The sequence below is a fragment of the Dromiciops gliroides genome, chromosome 4 (genome assembly GCF_019393635.1).
Source record: "Dromiciops gliroides isolate mDroGli1 chromosome 4, mDroGli1.pri, whole genome shotgun sequence".
NCBI lineage: Eukaryota > Metazoa > Chordata > Mammalia > Microbiotheria > Microbiotheriidae > Dromiciops > Dromiciops gliroides.
Window position 1 is genome coordinate 191,662,405 of NC_057864.1, and position 22,493 is coordinate 191,684,897.

Here is a 22,493-nt window from a genome sequence, read left to right on the forward strand (position 1 = left end):
CTGACTCCAGGACCAGTGCTCTATCCACTGCGCCACCTAGCTGCCCCCCTTCTCAACTTTTAATAGAAGAAAACTGAGGTTTGTCTAAGGAACCAAAGCAAGTTAGTGGAAAAGCGGGGACCAGAACCCAGCCCCCTCTGATCCCTGTCAGACCTGAATGCTCTTTCTACTACACCATATTCCCTTAAGATTCTCAGAGAATAGGGGCAGCTAGGTGGCGCAGTGGATAAAGTACCGGCCCTAGATTCAGGAGGACCTGAGTTCAAATCTGGTCTCAGACACTTAACACTTACTAGCTGTGTGACCCTGGGCAAGTCACTTAACCCCCATTGCCCTGCAAAAACAAACAAACAAAAAGACTCTCAGAGAACAAGTGAAATTTACTTACTATAGTATGATAAAGGTGAGGTAGCATGTATGTATGTATATATATATATATATATGTATATACATACATACATACATACATGCAAATTAATTAGGTATTTATAATGTGACTCCACAAACTGGTCATGATATCCACTCTCATTTCATAATATTATCTCCTATGTAGCCTGGTTAAAGACCTAACATCCACAGCTGGAAAATTTAAGAATGATGTTTGGTTCCACCTTGACTTCCTAGATTAAGGAAGAGGCACTGACAATTAAAGGGCGCCAGTAAGTTATTACTAATTTCCACAAATCTTTTTTTTTTTTTCACAGCAAGAAGGTACCTGAGCAAGTATTTTCATGTATTGACATCTCTCATACAAAGAGGGCAATTAATTAGCCATAGATAAAATGTACAAAGCAACAAAATTAATGACTCCACTGTTCTCCTCATTTGGACATTAGCCATTGTTTAGTTAAAATACATAAAGGAGGAAGTACAGGCAGAGTTATGGACTTGCTGTCAGAAGACTTGCATTCAAGCTCTGGCTTCACCCACTTACTAGCTGTGAACATTTAGTCAAATCACTAAAACTGAGAACTTAAGTTTCCTCTTCTACAAAAAAAGAGTTGGACTAGAGTGGGATGGGAGGTGGGAGAAAGTAACCTTCTTTCATATTATGGACCCCCTGCGGTAATCTGGTAAAACCTAATGAACCCTTCCTTCTCAGAATAATGTGTTGAAATGCATAAAATAAATGGAATTTCAAAGGAAGTTGATTATATTGAGGTAAAATTAACAAAACAAAACAAAAACAGTTACAGTTCTCAGCTTAAAAACACCTAGAATAGAGCATCTCTATGGTTCCTTCCAGATCAGATATTCTGTAATTCTGCATCTTGGCCATTAACAATGTCTGTCAGATCCCTTTATAAGAAATACAATTTTTAGTTATATCTCATTTTATTCAGTTGACATATTGGGTATAAATCCAATGTTTGCAAACCAAATCTGAAACCACAGAATATCACATATGGCTTGTACCCCCCTGCCTGATCATCTGCTCCAACCCTCTCGTGAAACAAATGTATTTTAAATTCATTAACAGAACAAGCCATTTCAAAGAACCAGAGAATTCTACAGTTTTAAGGGTCCTTAGAGATCTAGGCCAAACTCATTATACAAGAGTAAACTGAAGTTCAGAAAGGTCAAAGTCAATACACAGCTAATTAATGGCAAAACCAGGTCTAGAACTCAGGTCTTCTGAGTCTTAGAGAATCATTTTTGTAAAGCAAAGAATCCATTTATCAGGCCAATAATTCCCCATTGTTCCCTCCACTTTTTTTATTTTAAAGTTTGGATTTTCTTAGAAGTAGAGGTATACCTGACATACAACAAAAAGCATTATACCAAGTATAATGTATGATGGCAAGTATATCAAAAAACACGTCCAAGTTCCTTTCTGACATTCCACTTATTTGAAACAATAACTGATATCACAAAATTTCAGTATAAGTCAAGAGAGAGCCTTCTTCGGTTGATAGTTCCCAAAGCAGAATTGTTTCTGTTCCACTAGAGGGTGCTCTATCCCCAGCAAAGGGTCTAGGCTCACAATAACAGATCCACTGGTATTTCAGACAGTGCTGCTGGTTGGTATAAAGGAAAATCATCATACTAGCTTTTCAGAGGTAGTTAAGGGGTAGAGAGGGGTGGACTCAAGATACAATGCATCCCAGTTAATATGGTAGCTATAGCTCTTGAAAGTGAAGATATTCCTCCCTCAGTATTGCTTTATTATAGAGTAGACAGAAATGGTTATGGATGGTTACTGTGCCCCTCAAGTCACACCCACCCACTTCTGGACTGTCAGGTCACAAACTGTAAGCAAACCTAATGGTGCAGAAGCATATCACTGCAATTACAAAGTGTTAAGACCTGGGGGTTTCTGATACTGCCAGATTCCATGCCCAGGAAGGGCCCATACCTCTATACCATAAACCAAAATTTTCATCAAAGTAGCCTAGTGATTTCAGCATATTCAGAGGATAGGGTTTCTAAAAGACCTTGGACTCTGGAATCTGTGCATTTTAAAGAGTCCCTCTATAGACTGGCAAAAGCCTTCAATTCTAAGGAGCTTACCAACATCTACTGTCTGAAGTATTATTTCCATTTTTTTCAGCTAGATCCCCAAAACCAAACTGAAGAGCCATTTCTCTCCTTTAGAAACTGAGGAATTCCTGGCATAGATCATCAGAAACTCCATTTGTCAAAACAGGTGTACAACCTAGTATTCGGCCTATGCATGACCCCCATTGCAGTGTTAAAAATCTGTATCAATGAAAAACTATTGGTTTTCACAAGGGTAGTCCCATGTATTAAGAAGAGGAAGATATATTTACAGAAGCAAGCAGAGGACAAAATAAGGGGAAGGGAACTGAACAGAAAGGAAGGAGAAAAATAAACAGAGGAGGCAGCTCAAGAGACAGCTAAGTAGTACAGGAAGCAGTAGGAAGGGGATTGACAAAGATATAGTTAAAGGAAAATGTATTAAGAGTACTTTAGAGCCTTGCTATAAGGCTATGTGGCCTTGGAAGAGGCTAGCTACCTCTGAGGGGAAATCTATGCCACAGAACTCTTATTTCCAATAATAAATCCCCTTAGTTGGGGCTTAAGACAAACCTTTTGATTTCCACCCTCCAGTGGGTAATACAAAGAGATTCAGAGCCACTGGCAGCTATTAAGATGTTTTGGGGAAGAAGATTCTAGGTGAATTGAAGCTGCTACAAGACCAGAGGTAACCTGAAATGGGTAAATTATTGTTCTATGCTCAGATTTTGCCTTCAAATCCCACTTCTGTGGCTCAAGAATAAGAGAAAATGGAAGGGAGAATTGTGGCAGAATGCTTTCCATGTGAGCTACACTTTGTGAACCTCAAGAACTGAGTGAAGCAAAACCCATTCTATTTTATATATATATATATACACCAAAATATTAAAACCTACAGTCTTAAATCCAAACAGTATCAAATAACATTAAAAAGGAAAACACTAACGTGTAATAATTAACTCATTGTTAACAGTGTCTTCATTTTTTCTCTTCTTCCTGTGTTGATGGTTAATGGCTCCAGGGGGAATGTTAAAAAGCACTAGGCTGCCCTGTGAGCTGGGTAGGTTCAATCTGTACACCTATTTTTTTGGGGGGAAGGGGGGGTGAAGGGGTACAATAATTGCAAAAAGCAGGTACACTAATCTTCTTGTCACTGCTGTAAGAAATGGATATCTAATTTTTCCCTTATTGACTTTTGGAGAGGTACCTGTTCCAATCTGTTCAGTGCCCCCTCACTCCATCACTATGGTCTACTACCACAAGTGTTTGAGTCTTCTTGTCACCAAGGTTAATGTCTTCAGATTCTTCAGATATAAAACACAGGCTGTGTGGGCAAAATCATCTAAGGCATTTCACTTTTTCTTTTCCTCCCCCAGATCAGGGTGGGCGAGGTCACTTGGTTCCCAAGAACAAAGCTTCTTGAGTGGTCTTGGCTTTCCCCTCTAAGGGGGTTAAAGAAAACAAGAGTTGTTTTGAAATTCCCGTTGGGTTATAGATGAAAATTAGTCTAAAGTGGCATTCACAGTTACGATAGGCAGTATATTTCAAAAGGCAGGCGCGCGCTCTCTCTCTCTCTCTCTCTCTCTCTCACACACACACACACACACACACACACACACACACACACGCATGCATGCACACACGCACACATGCACACATGCATGCACACAAGATGGAAACACTTTCCAGTCACTGGGCTCTGCTTGCTCATGTCAAATACTGCACCACCAGAAACATGATCACACAGGTGAGTAGCATCCCACCTATCATGAAGTACTTGTCTTGAAAGGCCCGCTTCTCAATAAGGCGCATGACAGTGTTGGATAACCCCAGCATGTTAGCAATATCCAGGATCTTCTTCTGAGTACCCTGGGACCAATGAGAAAGAAAAGAAAAAAAAATACATGAGCTTTTCCCATTCTGCATGTGGGAGTGTATGTTTGTGTATAATTGATAGAGAGAGAGAGACTTAATCAACAGGCATCTTCTTGTTTATCCCCAAAAGAAAAGAAAATAAAGACAACCACAATAAAAACTTTCCTTATATACTGGTTCATTCTCTGCCCCCTGCAATAAATTTTGAGGTCAGCTGGTTCATCCACTCTAGCTTGATCAGTCTGTAGGAACTCCACTAAATTTAGTCTGTGTAGTAGGGATGGGACTGAAGTGGGGAGTACACAGTTCATGCATAATGTACTATGGAAACCAAAAAAAAAATACTTATCATGAAAGTGAAAAACTTTCAAAACCAATAAAGATGTTTTAATTATTTTTAGTATTATAGGTTGCACTGGGGTTTTATGTAAGAAAATTCTTTGGGAAGGAGAAAGGAGATGGGGAATTCAGCCTATTTTTACTATTGTGATAATATCCAACATATATTTCTGAGATGAATCTAGATCAGGGTGACTGAAGGATGAAACAGGAAGTGAGAAGAGAGAAGATGAAGAAGTCCATAGGACATGGAGGCAGTGTGTGCATGTGAACCACTGTCGTTCTTCCTGGACACCAGTAATAGCCTCACTGCATAAAGCAGTTGCTCTCACTTAAGCCTGGCATTAAAGGAAATATGAGCAGTGTTCTTTTATTCTGTAGCAGGTAGGTGGTGATGACATGTGTGAATATAATGATCTAATGAACTAGATATTTTTCTTGGCTCCAAAAGGCAAGTAATTTTTCCACTGCATGGTGTGGTCTAGAGACCAAAGAGTCCAAGATTTGCTGAAAATGGCCTTGTGTTCGAAAAAACTGGTTTGTCGTTTATGATAATCAGGACACCTGCTGCCACATTTCATTAAAGTATTCTCTTCTGTCCTTTCAAATGAGAAAGAAAAGCAAAATCCTCTGGCAGTGTAATACTCGGAATTTTAAAAAAATCTCAAAACCGTAACAATCACCTTTGGGGATGTATTATATTGCAGGTAATGGCCTAATGGGCAGGAATGGCCAGTAGAAGAACATTCCTCCTTCATAAGGCTGGTTCTGAGTATGAACATGCCTTTGAAGCATGCTTCAACAGTAAGGTATGACTATGACTGACAGTGAACCACTTCATAGCACTGCTCTTTGGGCACTGTTCTGGAATAGTGCTCTAAGAGTGACTACAGTCAGAATACCTCTGGGTGCCCCTGGCCATGACTCGATCAAACCAACAAATGGGGCAGCACCCTTAAGAGGATGATAGACACTAAGTAATCAGGCAGAGCTGACTCTACATCAATGCTGCCATCCAATGAATGGATGGGGTATACCAAATTCAGCTCAATGGAATAAAACCTCGAGGGTGATGGACTACTGATATTTACCAGGCTTGCTTTGTTCCAACAAAAACTTAGAGAAAAGGTCCATTTCCTAGTAACTGTTTCTCACATTCTGTGGCTAAAAGCACTTCATTCTCATGGGGCTCCACCCTGATAATGGGCATAAACCACATCCTATTCCCTATGGGGCCATACAGGAAAAGGGCTGGGGCTGAAGTATCATAATTGATATCAGGAAGATGTAATGTTTTGGTAAAAAGCTCCCAAGGCCTTTTCACCTCACCAGTGCCATTGCTTCCTGGATTGCCTAGAGCTAGAGAAGGAGGGAATTGTGGCTATTTGTTGGAGGACATAAGGAGGATCGGAATCCCTAAACCAGATCTTTGCTACAATCTTTACATTTCAGTATGAAGCGGAATTTGGAATGAGGTAGTTGGGCCTTGGAGGATTTTCTTTGGGATTTTCTATTCTTTGCACGATCCCCACGACAGTATCAATGCATAACTGTATTTCTCATGATTTAAATAATTACCCACCTGTAGTTAATGGACCTTATGAGCTTGTACATATGTTTACACACATGCTTCCTACAAGATCACAGATTTAGAGCAGGAGGAAAGCTTAGAGGACAACTACTGGAACCCTCTCATCTGGAAACTGAGACCCAGAGTATTATGACTTGCCCAAGGTCACACAGCTAGTTAAATAGCAGAACTGGAATTTGAATCCAGGCTCTCTCAACCCAAATTCAGGGTCCTTCCTACTGCACTATGCCACCTACCTGAACAGGGCAGTTTCACCAGTCATTTTTACAAGGACCTCACAAGCTCAGGAAAAGAAGAGACTGAGGGCAAAAAAAGACATCTAAATATTTCCCTCAAAGTATGGCCATGTCACAGACCAAGAGCCAATTTTCTGCTCCATGCTTCATTCAAAAGTAAGGTAAGAAAAGAACCAGGAAATGCTTAACAGCAAGAGGAGTTTGGAGATCTTTTGGATTATCCTAACAGTTCACCAAAATTAACTTTTAATACAAGTGACAAGTATCGATCTGATTAGAAATTTAAAACTTGAAGATTTTATCACACACATTAAGGTCTGAAGGAAGCTTAAGCAAAAAACAAACCTGAAAAACAAAAAAATGTCATCAGGGAAATCAAAACAACCTTAAGTAATGGACTGCTGGATGAGACCCAAGCAAGTGGCTCTGGCCCCATTCCCTAGAAGGAACCCCACCTTCAGGGTCATTCTCTGTGCCCTCAGTCCCTCCAGAATACTGTGCCCGCCTCCAATGAGGTCATCCATGCCGTGGTGAACTTTCTGGAGGGAAGAATTAAACTGCAGTGATTCATCCATGGGTATGGTGGTATCAGAGTCCTGTGGAGGAAATGCAGGGTCTCAATTAACCTTGCCTGCTTGCTCGCTCATCCAATCCCCTAGGGCCCCATCACTAACCCTTTTGGCTACATTAAACCCTAAGGTTGGCAGTAAGCAGGAGAGCAAAACTCAAACGATACAGAGGGAAAAAAAAGAAATTCAAAATTCAGGGTTGGGAATAGCAGGTGTTCCTGCAGTGGAAGAAGAAATTCCCATTACTTCCCAATTTAGGCCTTTACTGTCACTGTACTGCACTGGCACACCTCCTGCTAAGGCCTGTTTACATAAGACTCCTTCCTTCACCTGCCTCAGGCCTGGCCTAGGAAAAAATTCCTTTCTTCCTCTTTGCTGATACATAAGGATCACTTCTTTTAAGATCTGGCCATACACTCCTTTCACTTCACTTTTTCTCAGGAGGAGGTTGTGAAACACTTGTTTCTATTCTTTAGTTACTTTGTGCATGGACTGACTATCCATTCAACTAGTCTGCAAGCTCCCTAAGGGTAGATACTGTCTTCACCTCTTCTAAATTGCCCAAAGAGCCCGGCAGCATTATATTCATAAAAACACGTTTTTTGAGTGAATAAAAAAATGCAATTGTAGAGGGAACAAAGTAAACTTACGAGGGGTATGCCCATTTCCAAGTATGTGTCTGAAATTCATTGTTCTAAAGATAACTTTACTTATGGTGAAGGTGATCTTGACACAGAAGAACCATTGTCCATTAGTACTGTTTTTCCAGCTTAATCCTTTGCTGGATGTGCTACTGAGATCAGAACACTGACTGACTACCATCAAAATCCTGAACAGCTGCTGCATGTTTATGTCTTCAATTTGCCTCTGCAAATGTGATTTCTACCACTCTCGTCCTGTAACAGTGTTGAGGGAATAGAAGGGCTTCTCTTTGTGTACAGGGGTTCGTTTTCAGTTTGGGGTATAATGGGAAATGTTTTAATTGCATGTGATCACTTTTTTTATCCCCTTTCCTATTTGACAGAAGGATCTGGTTAACTGAGGGATTTCATAATAACAGACATAGAGCATCAAAACCCCTCCTTGTACTCAGGAAGCTTCTAGTTTGACTAAGAAAGTCAATAGAATATTTATTAAGCATTTAATGTGTACCAGGCATGAAGTTGGAGATTTTCAGCCTGTCTCTAGCAAAGACTGAGTCTGAGATTAAGACCAATAGGTTTGACTCTATGTACCCAGGTGGGCCAACTCTGAATCAATGAAAGTATTCAGTGGCAGAAACAGAGGGCACACAAGGAAACAGGAAAATGAAGCTAGACAGAAAAGTGGAAAAGTTTGGTGTAATCCAGTCTGGGCCGGGTATTTTTTTTTTTTTGGTGAGGCAATAGGGGTTAAGTGACTTGGCCAGGGTCACACAGCTAGTAAGTGTCAAGAGTCTGAGGTCAGATTCGAAATCAGGTCCTCCTGACTCCAGGGCCCGTGCTCTATCCACGGCACCACCTAGCTGCCCCATGGGGGGGGGGGGGGAGTTACTTTCATTAGGATTTCAAATTACCCTTTTCCTAGTACATTGTTTCTCCACTTTTATCTTTTTTCCTTATAAATAAACCATAGAAAATGTCCTCTTGTCATCTGGTGTACATAGCAGCTGGGATTGGAAGAAAAATGATGAGGTGGGTACTGGAACCAGGCACCAAGATGGTAGCAGGTGAATAGGAAGTTAATTAGGATTGGGTGTGGCAGAGCATGGAACAGAGGGAGCTGAGAAGGTCCAAAGGCCAGAAGGTTCAAGAAATTCATTCTTTCAAGCTGGGTTTCAGTGACCAGAACTCTAGAAAATAATGAAAGGTAAAAGCTATGGGGTCAAGGGCAGCTAGGTGGTGCAATGGATAAAGCACCAGCCCTGGATTCAGGAGGACCCGAGTACAAATCTGGCCTCAGACACTTTACACTTACTAGCTGTGTGACTCTGGCCAAGTCACTTAACCCTCACTGCTCCATTAAAAAAAAAAAAAGTTATGGGGTCAAAGACAAAGGTCTCCTGAATACATTTTAGGAAGGAGTTGGTGCCCTGAGAAGTTGATAAAGGCTCAGAGGGGCCTAGGGACCAGCACTAGATCTTTAGAAGCAACTGTAGTCTAGTACTATGCTCAACACACAATAGGCACTCAATAAGCATCAACTGCCTGAATAAACTCTGGTTCTTTGTCCATTTGTTCAGTAAGCATTAAATGCCTACACCATGCCTATTTTTTGAGGTTCTATATGCTTCTTTAATACCTAGGTGTAGTAGAAAATGTTCAAGAAATCTAGGTTCAAATCCTGCCTCAAGCACTTACTTGCTGGGTTGATCATGGGCAAGTCACTTAACCATTCAGACAGAAAGCTTTCTCACCTATAATATGGGGTCTGGAGTTGTGGTACTACATGCCTCACAAGGTGTTTTTTTGAAAAATGCTTTGTAAGCCTTCAAGTGTTACATAAATGCCAGTCCCTTTTATTATCTGTAGCATCTCTAGAGGCAACCTGGCATAGTGCAGAACCAGCCCTGAAGTTAGGAAGCCCCAGGTTCAAGTCCTGGCTATGTGTGATGCCCTGGGCAAGCCCCTTAATCTCTCAAGGCCCCAGGCTTTCTAGACTCTAAGTTGAAGAGCAGGTGTAATCTGGTTTGGCAGAAGGAATTCATCACTGATGAAATAACTGGTCCAGTTTAAAAAAAAAAAAAAAGAAAGAGAGAAAAAAGAAAGCATTCACCATCTTCTGTGCCAGGAGATCATAGGCTGGTTACTTCCATAAGACTAGTGTGTCAGAATATGTTATAGGGTTCAGACAATATGGTTCCTATCTCACAGAAAGATGGATTGCTGTCTTATAAACATCACAAGGTCCCAGTAGAAGTACATTCAATCAGCCAGAACTTATTGAGTATTAATAAGGTCAGAACACACATATTAGGTACTATTATTGAGAGAAAAACATGATCTTTGACTGCAAGGAATCCTTTCATCTTAAGAGACTAAATTCAGAATGCCTACCAAACATTGAAAATAACTTGACAATTATGCTAAGTCTTGTTTGTTTGTTTGTTTTTTTTAGTGAGGCAATTGGGGTTAAGTGACTTGCCCAGGGTCACACAGCTAGTAAGTGTTAAGTGTCTGAGGCTGGATTTGAACTCAGGTACTCCTGACTCCAGGGCCGGCGCTCTATCCATTGCGCCATCTAGCTGCCCCTATGGTAAGTCTTACATAGTTTCTTATCACATTGTAGAATAATTCATAACTTACTTGGCAGCCATAGGAGACAACTTACTTTGAAGAAAAAGAAACTAAACAGACTTATTCCAACACATTTGGGCAATTCACTTTGATGGGCAATGGTAACAATGAGAATTATCCAGCAAGTGCCAAGTCTGGGTTCTGACAGGTCTCTTTAGTGAAAGTACAGGAAAAGATGTCACCATAAATAACTCACCTTGCAAAACATTTCATGCACACGATTGTGCATGAAAGAAGTTCTATATTAAACAATTTAACTTTTAAAAGCTAAAAATGTTCAAGAATGTAGACAAAAGAAATCTATTCATAAAAACCAACAGGTCACTTTCAAACCAAGCTGAATTCTGGCAGTCCGGGCAAAAGCAAACTGTTAACAAATGCCTCTAAATTGCTACTTAGCATGGAAACAACAACAACAAAAAGATGCCCTGGGCTTAAGTCTTAAATCCATTATACTAGCCATGAAAATCATTTAACTTCTCCAGGGCTCAGTTTCCTCTTTTGTAAAATAGCTCTGTACTATCATTATTAGTATTCCCATTATGTTAAGTGTTTTAGCATCATAAATCACTAGACATGAGCCTAACCTATCCCCTGAAGCACAACAGCAACTGTCTGAATCAGCAGCTTTCAAATGCTGCCTTCCTTATGAGCTGTTTAAATCTTAATCATCTGATCAGATATGATTAGAACATTTTTTTCCACCACATGAACTTACACATTTCTTCTTATACTTGAATACTTCAGCCAGGTAAATCTTACTTCTGTACCTTCTCTTAATTTAACTGCTTCTTTCTTAAATCTTTAGCAAAAGGAGTCCAACACACATTGTTTCTCTGTGTCAATGAAGGCAGGCCCCTGTCCTTTCCAGTAGGCCTTCGCCATTGCTCCTAAAGTCACTCCCTAAGCCTTCTGGCCCCAGCAAAGTAACAACTAGTACCCGAACCCCCACACCTCCACCCCTCACAGTGGCTTGGAACAACTGGCTTACTGACTTACATTTGTGGTGAAGGTTCTTGCCAGAAGTTCTTCTCTCTGCCTCTCCTGCTGCTCCCTTGTATATCGCCGATGCTGGAAATTCCTAAGTGCAGTCTGCAGGTGCTGGACGTCATACTTTAACTGGTCGACACGGCTAGAAAAAAGTGATGAAGACAGATTAAATTTCAAAACAAAGAAAAATTTGAAGCAGCCAAAATATTTATTTAGGATGGAACATTTTTTTCTCCTTCCCCCACTCCCCCTCCCTCAGTAAAAACCTGATTTTGATCAATGATGTTGAAAATTGAAGTGGCCGCCTGTGGCTGGATTAGGGATGTGCCACATCCAGGGCACAGCCACTCTACTTCAGTGTCTGCTGGCTCATGACTCTGAAGGCAGGACAGGGAGCAGGTGACAGGAAACAGGTCTGATGAACTCTTTCTGACCTTTATTCCTTTGCTGTAAGGGGCCCAAGGGCAGTATCAGTGCAAACTGTCAATAAAGATTTAGAAAACCTTTGGAAGTTGGGGTAGTTTACATTTTAATTTCATGGCCGGGTAGCAAATGTTAGATCAGTATTTTAATTATGAATTGATTGGTGTAGGAGATTAAGAACAAGATTGTATTTTGACCTAGGAACTCAGTGGGAATCAGAAACCATAGCAAAGGTGACCAGGCGGCAGCCGCCGAAGGCCCTGATTCTGGCCCCTTTTCTTCTTACTCTAAAGCCAGAAACACCCAGTTTGGGGGATCCGCCATCAAGAAGATGTGCAGTGAGGGGAGTGAGCACCTGACTTCTGAGAAGCCCATCTCCCTGGCAGCCTCCCCTCCTAGAGCCTGCTACTGCTGCACCTGCGAAGTACAGCTTCTAGCACTATGAGAGAGGCCTGCCCCAGGAGACTGACACCCAACCACCACAGTCCTTGAAAAGGCTCTAGCACTTACAGTTTGGCATTCTGGCGCTTATTAGGGGGTTCTTTGCTTGACAAAATCTCCAGGCGTTCCAGGCTGCTGAATATCTGGTCTATCCTTGCTTGGATTTCATTTTCTACTACTACATAAAAGAGAAGAAATATAATTGCTGGAAAAAGAGATCATGAACTGATGATATCAGAAAGTTCAAGCAAATACATCTTTTCCCTAAGAACTTAACAAACTAAAAAAACATACTTTAAAAAGGAAAAAACAAAACAAAACCCAAGCTGTAACAATGGAAAGCACAGAAAACAATCCCTTTGAAAGGAACTTGTAACATGCTATTCCTACAAATAACTTTAGCACTTTGCCTCCAGTAATATCAAGTGCTATAAAGGAATTGGAAGTTGAGGGGGTGCCCATCAATTGGGGAATGGCTGGACAAGTTGTGGTATATGAATACAATGGAATACTATTGTGCTGTAAGAAATGATGAGCAGGAAGAGTTCAGAGAAACCTGGAGGGTCTTATGTGAGCTGATGATGAGTGAGATGAGCAGAACCAGAAGAACATTGTACACAGTATCATCAACATTGAGTGTTGACCTACTGTGATGGACTATATTCTTCTCACCAATGCAATGGTACAGAAGAGTTCCAGGGAACTCATGATAGAAGAGAATCTCCAAATCCAAGAAAAAAAAAGAAAGAAAGAACTGTGGAGTATAGATGCTGATTGAACCATATTATTTCTTTTGTTTTGGGTGCTGTTGGTTTTTTTTTTTTCTTTCTATTTTGAGGCTTTGCATCACTGCTCTGATTCTTTCTCTTGTAACAGGATTAATGCAGAAATAGGATTAATGTTATTACGTGTATATATATGTGTGTGTGTATATATATATATATCTATATGTATATGTATAGAGATATATAGATATAACCTATATCAGATTACCTGCTGTCTAGGGGAGGGGGGAGGGAGGGATGGGAGGGAGAAAAATCTGAAATTGTAAAGCATGTATAAACAAAAGTTGAGAACTATCTTTACATGTAATGGAAAAAATAAAATACCTCATACATTAAAAACAAAACAAAACAAAAAAAACAAAACAAAAAAATATCAAGTGCTATAACAATCATATTTTTTTTCTAATCTTGTTTGCATTGGTTTTGTTTGTGCAAAAACCTTTTAATTTAATGTAGTCAAAATGATCCACTCTGCATTTCATAATGTTCTCGATCTCATCTTTGGTCATAAAGTCTTCCTCTCTCCATACATCTGACAAGTACACTATTCCTTCCTTTTCTTTCTTTTTCCAGGGCAATGAGGGTTAAGTTAGTGTCAAGTGTCTGAGGCCAGATTTGAACTCAGGTCCTCCTGAATCCAGGGCTGGTGCTTTATCCACTGTGCCACCTAGCTGCCCTATTCCTTTCTTTTCTAATTTGCCTATGGTATCACCCTTTATGTCTAGATCTTGTACCCATTTTGACTTTACTTTGGTGTACGGTGTAAGATGTGGGTCTATGCCTAGTTTCTGCCATACTATTTTCCAATTTTTGTCAAATAGTAATAAGTTCTTATCCTGGAGGCTAGAGTCTTTGGGTTTATCAAACAGGAGATAGCTATATTCATTTACTGCTGTGTTTTGTGTGCTTAACCTATTCCACTTATCCTCCTTTCTATTTCTTAGTCAGTACCAAATAGTTTTGATGATTGCTTCTTTATAATATAGTTTTAGGGGCAGCTAGGTGGTGCAGTGGATAAAGCACCAGCCCTGGATTCAGGAGGACCTGAGTTCAAATCTGGACTCAGACACTTGACACTTACTAGCTGTGTGACCGTGGGCAAGTCACTTAACCCTCATTGCCCACACACAAAAATAAACAAAGAAACAAATGATATAGTTTTAGATCTGGTACAGCAAGGTCACCTTCCTTTGCATTTTTTTCCCATTAATTCCCTTGATACTCTTGACCTTTTGTTCTTTCATATGAATTCTGTTATTATTTTTTCCATCTCTATGAAATAATTTTTTGGTAGTTTACAATCTTATTTTTTAAAGAAATTTTTTTAAGATTGAGAGACATGATTTTTTTCTAACTTGAAAAAAGTAAAATGAATATCTGAAGCCAACTGAACATTTCAAGCTAACTGCAGTATTTGCTGATTCAGAATGTTTTTCTGAAGAAACCCAGGATTCCCACTGCATCCTGACCCTAGGACCACTGCCACCTTCCCAACATCATGGGCCATGGGAGGCAGGCATCTTGATGAGCCTCTACTCAGCTGCTGAAACCCTCCCCTTTGGTGTCTCTTCCAAGAGAAGTGAAAACTCTTTCAAGAGCAAATACTTTTACTATTTGTATCTTCAGTGCTTAGTACTTGGCACACAGTAAGTGCTTAATAAACACCCTTCCCTCCTTCCTTCCACTTATTCATTCTTCTAGTCTGTTCTTAAAATCAGTAGCCACAAAAACTGCGTGTGTGTGATTGTGTGTGAGACAAAGAGAGAGAGAAAGAAAGAGAGAGAGAGAGAGAGAGAGAGAGAGAGAGAGAGAGATTGATTGAGGGAAATGAAGTGATATTAGTTTGGAAAATATATATATGAAAGAAGGAAGGAAAGCATGATGTAATTGGAAAAAATGCTCCAATTAAGAATTCCATGATAATTGTAGTACCTATCTCATAGGATTGTTGTGTAATTATTCCAAGGCTTTCCTTAAGTAGACTAAAAAAAATCTCTCCATTCTAGTATTAATCTAATAGTGAGGGGAAAAATCCCAAGAGAGAATATGATCAATTCAGCCAGTTTCCTTATCCCTGGAACCCTTTTCAATACCTTGGAAGAATGATTTCTGGGAGGCAAAATCTATCTGAACAAATAAGGGTTACTCTGCATAAGAGGAAAGAGCCAAGCTGTTTCCAAGGCTTTAAAGTATAGCTTCAGACTAGTATGAAATATAGATACTGAATACTCAATTCCATTGTCTAGCATGCTTCCATGTTCACAGCTAGCTGTTATATCAAAGTAGAACTGGCGGGGGGGGGGGGAGCGGGGGGAAGGGAGTGGGGCTGGAAGGAAGAGGGAAAGAGAAAGCAAATGAACAAGATGTTGCTAAGTTGCAGAAAGGAGACAAGTTAACACACCAGCAAACAGGGGAGAGGCAAGGAGAAGGTCCCTGGATACTGAGATGTGTGGATAATTAGCATGAACTATACTGCTCTCTCAGAAAAAAAGATTTTTTAATAGAAAGAAATCACATTCTTCCCCAAAGAAATCATGGTGTGGGAACAAAACTAATTAATATTGCTATTAGTTTCTGAATAATCCTCCTGAAAGCCATAGGTTTCAGCTTAGAAAAATCACCAATCCCAGGAACTCTGAATTTTTACAGTGCACATTCCTCTGAGAACTATGTAATAAGATTAAGACAGATGAAGGAAAGGCACTTCCATTTCACTAGAACCATGTCAGGTTGAGTGGAGGGGTAATGGGGGATAAGACTTGTGGGATTCCTTGGTGCATAATCAAGGAAATCAGTGAATTTGCCATAGGGTTTTACTGCCCACCTTAACTACAAAACTCATTTCAAGCTGAATCATTAGGCCCCCTAGGCAAAAATGCAGTAAGGAAACCCAGCCCATTAGCACTGTGTCATCAGAGCATGGACTCTGGTCTCCACAGTTAATTACTCACGGTGCAAAGACTCCTTGTCTGACGTCTCCAGGCGTCCCATGTGAGACTGGATCTCATGGACCTGCCTATCAAAGGAAGGGTAAGAGGAAATGAAGGAATTAGAATTAATCAACAACTATTCAGTCAGGAAAGACTATTTTAAATGCAAACAAGTAGTAGATTTAAGATCTGGCTGAAAAACTGCACTATAATGTAGGTATGCTGCATTAGGCAAGAAAAGTGCAATTTCTAGTATTTTAACTCTAGTACCATGTTTCTTGGACAAAGCATTATTTCTAAGTCCCAATTTTTACAGGGTTATTATTCTGTAATATGAAGCAATTCTAGGTGTCTTTCTCAAAATATTGTGATCTAAAAAAGCACTTCTCTTGGCCCAGCCCAATAAGCACAATCTTTCTTAACTTGGACTACAAATAAGACAAATGAAGATTGAAATCTTTCATGGGTGACATCTCCATGAGGACAATGGCCAAAAAGGACAATGAGGATTGGCTGCCAGTGGATAAAATGCTATAAAACCTTTTTGCTTGTCCAGTGAAATAAGGATGACTACTACCTCTCCCTCACCTCCTATATCTGATCAGTTGCCAAGTTTTGTAGATTTTACATCTTTCACATTTGTTCCCATTGCTCCACGCACATGGCCACCACCCTAATTCAGGTTCTGACCAGTACTCCCGATCAATCTTCCCCTTGAACAGAGATATTTCCAGTCTCTTTCCTCTTGAATCCATCGTCTTTAACTGCTGCCAGAATACTCTTCCTAAAGCACAAATATCACTGTGTGATTCCCCTCTCCTCAATCCCCTTCTCAAGAAACTTCAGGGACTCCATGCCTCTATACTAAAATGCAAACTGCTCAGCTTGGCACTTAGTCCTTCACAGCCCAGATCTGGCCTATCTTTCCAAGGTCATTTCACATTTCTCCTCATCATTCACTTGTTTTCTGTCAAATGAATATGCTTGCTGGTCCCCCAACTGGGAATCCCATATCCCACCTCCGAGCTTTTGCATATCTAGACTTCTTCTTCACTGATATCCCTTAGAATCCAACTCAGGTACCACTTTCTTTGTGAAGTCTTTCTTGATTCTCCCAGATTTTTTCCCCTTCAAGTATTTATTCTTAAAGCCCTTTGATCTCTCATTTGTCTCATTCACTACCTACTCTGAAATATATTTATCTGTATAAGTGCCTTGTCTCCCCCCCCCCAAGAATATAAGAAGTTCCTTGAGGGCAGGAATTTCTTCATTTTTATCTTTGTATTCTCATAGCCTAGTACAATGCTGTTCATATAGTAGGCATTTAATAAAAAGTTTGTTCAATGACTTGGAAAACAAGTTAATAGAGCTAAGACCCTGTATACATTGTCACTGGGTTAAAGCCTGAGTGAAGGGAGTTTTGAGATACATGATTAGGTAGGCAATGCTTCATGAAAGGATGGAGTTTCGAACATCCATCTGAAGGCAGGAAATAGCATGACTTGGTAAAGAAGGTGAGGATATAATGATGAGAGCAAGTCATGTGAGGGTGACAGCAAGCAAATTTAGGTGACTGCAGAAGAGTCTAATCCAAACCAAAGAGTGAAGGAATAGGAAAGAATAGTGCAGGCTCTTGGAGTATGATAAATGAAGCTTGGACTTTACATAACAAGCAATCAGAAGCTCCTGTGGGATTTTAACACATCCAAAAACACCATGGCAATATAATGAGTCTAGAATGTAGTACAGTGGCAGACTGGAGGCAGGAGGTTGTTGTGGTCATTTGAGCTTGAGGTAACAAACACCTGGATCAGAGTAGTGGCTTTAGTGCTGGATCATAGCACAGAACTGGCTAAGCATTGACATTTTTAAAAGACTAGTCATCAAGGGTATGATGTCATCTTAGAATTAGTGCCCAGAAAGGTTCTTAGCCTCTGTTGCTTAATATTTTTGTCAATGACTTGGATGAGGGCAGAGTCGGCAAAGTTTTCAAATCTGGAGATGACAAAGCTTGGAGAGACAGCAAATACATTGGCTAACAATCAGGATCCAAAAAGATGTTGACAGTTTAGCACAATAGGCTGAAGTTAATAAAATGAACTTGATCAGATAGAAAAGTAAAGTCTTATATTTGGGTCAAGAAAATCAACTTCACAAATACAAGGTGGGGGCAAGTAAGGTTAAAAAATATCTAGAGGTCTAGTAAATAGAAAGCTAATTAATGCAATCTTCGGCTACCTTAGGAGAGGCATACTTATCCAGGACTAAAGAAGATAGTCCTGCTTTACTTTTTCATGGCCAGAGCATATTTAAAGTAATGTTTTCAGTTTTGGAAAACATATTTTAGAAAGGGTACTGACAAGCTGAGGAGCATTCACTGGAAGGAACTAGGAAAATGGAGGCCCTGGAAACCATATTGTGAGGAGTGGCTAAAGGAACTTGTAACGTTGAACCTGGGAAAGGCTTAGGGGAGACAAGATAGCTGTCTCTAGACATCAGAGAGGCTGTCATGAGGAAAAGGAATTAATTTATTCTACAGAGGCCAGAAAGCAGAATTAGGAGCAATAGGTAGAAATGACAGAGGTAGATTTAGGCTCAAGGGAAGCTTCCCAACAATGAAGTTTGGAATGAGCTGCCTCGGTGGGTCATAGCCTTCCCTTGACTGGAGGCCGGAGAGCAGAGACAGGATGGCTACTTGTCAGGAATGCTACAGTAGGATTCCATTCAGGTGTAGGTTGGTCTCTGAGGTCCCTTCCAATTCTAATTAGGAATAATAGAATGATGTGGGCAAACATACCTCACAGGACATATTTGATAGTTATTGCATATGAGTAACTGCTAAAGGATGAGATATGTAGCCCAGCAAAGAAAATATTAAGTTTGGGAGTGGGGAGAAGGGAGCCATAATAGTTGTCCTCAAATATTGGGGTGGGGGGGAGCCATCATGTGGAAGAGAAAGTAGATTTTATTCCCTACTGGCCCACAAAGCAGAATAGGACCCCCCCCCCAAAATGGTAGATAAAGCCCTTGCCTTCAAATGTCTATACACAAATGCCCAAAGTTTAGGCAACAAGAACTATACAGATTCCTAAAGTAAGCAAACAAGTTTACTTTACAGATATCACTGAGAAGTGGAATGAAGCCAATAACTGGAATGTGGCTTTGGGTGGCTGTGCCTTATTCAAAAGAAGTAACATAAGTAAAAATGAAGTTAAGGGCTAGTGCTGGACTTTGAGAAGGTACAGTCATATGAGGAAAATCAGGAACCAGAATGGGGAAGCATAGTGGAGAGCATTTGGGTAAATATCAACAGGAGAAACAAGCAAAACTGTCACTGGAGTTTGCAACAGTCCCCATGGACAGGAAGTGGAAAGAGGTGAGAATTTGAGAAATAGATCAGAAACACCTGGAACAGAGTAATGATGGGGAACTTCAATTATACAAACATCTGTTGGGAGTGCTCTCTCTGCCAAAAAGGATAGCAACTAAAAACTTATTAACTTGCTTTAATGATAATTTCATCTTTCTAAAGGTGGAGGAAGCAATAAGAATAAATTTTATTTATGATTTGATTTTCACAAACAGGAAGAAGCTTGTGGCTGGAGTGGCAATGATAAGAATTCTGAAGGAATTCCCTCTTAGAGTTTGTGATAGAAAAGTTGGGCATAGTGTGACATGTACCCTAGACCTAAGGAAAGGAGATTTCAAAGGTACAAAAGATCCCATAAACTAAAGCTCTATAGGGGAAGACAGACAAAGAGAAATGGTAAACTCTACAGAATGCGATTCTGAGGATATAAAAGAGGACAATTCTGATGAGAAAGAATGGAAGTTGTTCAAAGAGATCAATGTGGATGCACTGGGAACTTGCCCACCAACTGAGATTTTAAAAAGAAACATACAAAAGATGGAGGCAGGGGCAGGTAACAGAGAATGAGTAAAAGAGTATGATATGATTTGTTCTAACACTCAGGATAGACTGAGGCTAGTGAGGAAATTTAGATAAGAAAAAGAAGTTTTAAAGCTGTATCAGGAGAAAAAGGGGCATCAAAGAAGAGATAGTGCCCCTGCTTGAGGAAAGGACAAAGGTAACAGACAACACAGATAAGACAGAGCTGCTCAACTTTTATTGTGTTTCTATTTTCTCTGCAAGAGAATGATCTTTGCACTGGGAATGCCAGGATCAAAATTGCAGGTAGGAACTTGATACCCAAGATAAGTAAGGAAAGAGAAGAGAACACCTGGGTAACTTCGATGAATTCAAGTTACCCTGGCCCAAATGAACAACTCTCAGGTAGTTAAAGAATTTCCAGATCTGACTGTTTAAGCCACTGTCAGTGATGTTTGCAAAAGTGGTCATGAAATCACTAATAATAAAAGAAAGAGAAACCAAAATTACCCTGAGGTTTCACCTTACACCCAGCAAACTGGTAAAAAGACAAAAGATGAGAAAAGTTTAGCTAGAGGGATTGTGGAAAAGACAGGCACACCAATTCACTTTTGGTGGAGCTTTGAATTGGCACAAACATTCTGGAAAGCAATTTGGACCTAGGCAAATAAGGTGACTAAAATGTCCATAATACCCTCTGATGTAGAGATTCCGCTATACACCCCCAAGGAGATCACTGACAAAAAGAAAAGCTCCATATAAAACAACTATTTATAGCAGCACTTTTTGAGGTCAAAAAGAAATGGAAGTAAAGTAGATGCTTGTGGAATGGGGAATAGTCAAACAAACTGTGGCATATCAATGTAATGAATTATTACTGAGCTGTGAGAAATGATGGACATGAATACAGAAAAAAGAAAATTTTACATGAACAGATGTAAAATGGACTAAGCAGGATTAAGAAAACAATATATACAATGCAAATGGAAAGAATCACAAAAAATTGAGAGTGAATGTTGTATGATTATAAAGAATAAGTTTGGTGCTAAAGGGAAGAAATGAGAAAACTTCTCCCTTGGCTCCATTTCAGAAGTGGGGAATCCAGAGATGTGGAACATTGCATACCATGGGCAATCAGGATGAAGAAGAAAACAGTTTATTTCATGAGGCTCAACTGAAGGAACTGGGAAAATTTAACTTGGAAAAAAAAAAGGCTCACGGGACTTGTTACCTGTCTTCAAGTATTTGAAAAGCTATGATGTGGAAGAGTGATTACATATTCTGTCTGATCCCAGAGGTTAGAACCAGGAACAATGAGTGGAGTTCCAATAAAGAAAACTGTAGCCATTAGACCTGTCCAAAAATATCTGATGCCCAATGGATGTCTTTGATCAGAAGTCAGATGACCACTTGTTAGGTATGTTATGGTGCGTATTCTTATGGAGATATGGATTGATGAGTTAATAAAACTCTTAAAAAAGTTCTGTGATTCTGATCCTTTGGTTGGCAAGTTAAAGGGAGGCCAACTTCAGCTTGATATAAGGAGAAACTGTCTAGCTGCCAGGAATGGGATGGGCTGCCTCATAACAGTCCCTGTTATGGGAAATAGCAAGACTGGAGGTAGTAGGAAATTAGGTTTGATGACATTTCTTTTTTTTGTTTGTTTCTTTTTAGGCAATTGGGGTTAAGTGACTTGACCAGGGTCACACAGCTAGTAAGTGTTAAGTGTCTGAGGCCGGACTGATGACATTTAAGACTTCTACAAATTGTAATTTTGGATCCTAGGCACGAAGACAACCAGGAAAGCAAAGTATCACCACTGATAAGCCTTTACCATAGGTCCCTATCATATTTCTGACTGTTATATTACTTAAAGTCTTAGTCTGTAAAGGCTATTGCTTTTTAAAAGATGGCAGGGAAAATACCACTGATTTTTCCTATTCTGACTTCAATGTGCTTTGAACTGTTCAATGGAAAGATAGTCGATAAAGAGGTTCTAGTTTTGATATTGAGCCAGTGAGGTATAGTGGAAATATGTGAACAGAGTGAATACGTAATCTGATAACTTGGGTTCTAATCTCCACTCTAGCAATTTATTATTTGTATGGCCTCTAATAAACTATCTGGGCCTCAATTTCCTCACCTGGGTTATGGGATTAAAAAAAATTATTAATTTTTTTTTTTTTAGTTTTCAACATTTGTTTAGATAAGATTTCCAATTTCAAATTTTTCTCCCTCCCTCCTTTCTCCCCCACCCCCCAGACAGCAGGTAATCTGATATAGGTCATATATATAATAACATTAAACATATTTCTGCATTAGTCATGTTATAAGAGAAGAATCAGAGCAAAAAGGAAAAATCTCAAAAAAGAAAAACAGCACCAAAAACAAAAGAAATAGTATGGTCCGATCAGCACCCATATCCCACAGTTCCTTCCCCCCCCCCCCACCCCCCGGATTTGGAGAACCTTTTTCATCATGAGTCCTTTGGAACTTTCTTGTACCGTTGGATTGGTGAGAAGAATCTAGTCTATCACAATTGATCAACACACAATGTTGATGATACTGTGTATAATGTTCTTTTGGTTCTGCTCATCTCACTCATCATCAGTTCATGCAAGTCCTTCCGGGTTTCTCTGAACTCCTCCTGCTCATCATTTCTTACAGCACAA

General features: G+C 39.9%; 1 protein-coding gene across 4 annotated transcripts in view; it reads right to left on the minus strand.

The window, feature by feature from the left end:
* The window catches only part of GOSR2 (golgi SNAP receptor complex member 2), a 50,596-nt gene that overhangs the window by 20,950 nt on the left and 7,153 nt on the right, over window positions 1-22,493 (minus strand). The window contains exons 2-7 of one of the 4 annotated variants that reach the window (XM_044002132.1): window positions 15,954-16,018; window positions 12,287-12,395; window positions 11,363-11,495; window positions 6,975-7,115; window positions 4,242-4,347; window positions 1,317-3,920 (exon numbers count right to left, since the gene is read on the minus strand). In XM_044002132.1, coding sequence (XP_043858067.1) covers window positions 3,871-3,920; window positions 4,242-4,347; window positions 6,975-7,115; window positions 11,363-11,495; window positions 12,287-12,395; window positions 15,954-16,018 — 604 coding nt within the window. In that variant the 3' untranslated portion in view covers window positions 1,317-3,870. Of the gene's footprint in view, window positions 1-1,316; window positions 4,348-6,974; window positions 7,116-11,362; window positions 11,496-12,286; window positions 12,396-15,953; window positions 16,019-22,493 lie in introns of those variants that run through there. The other 3 variants (XR_006356328.1, XM_044002131.1, XM_044002133.1) reach the window with 3 other exon arrangements.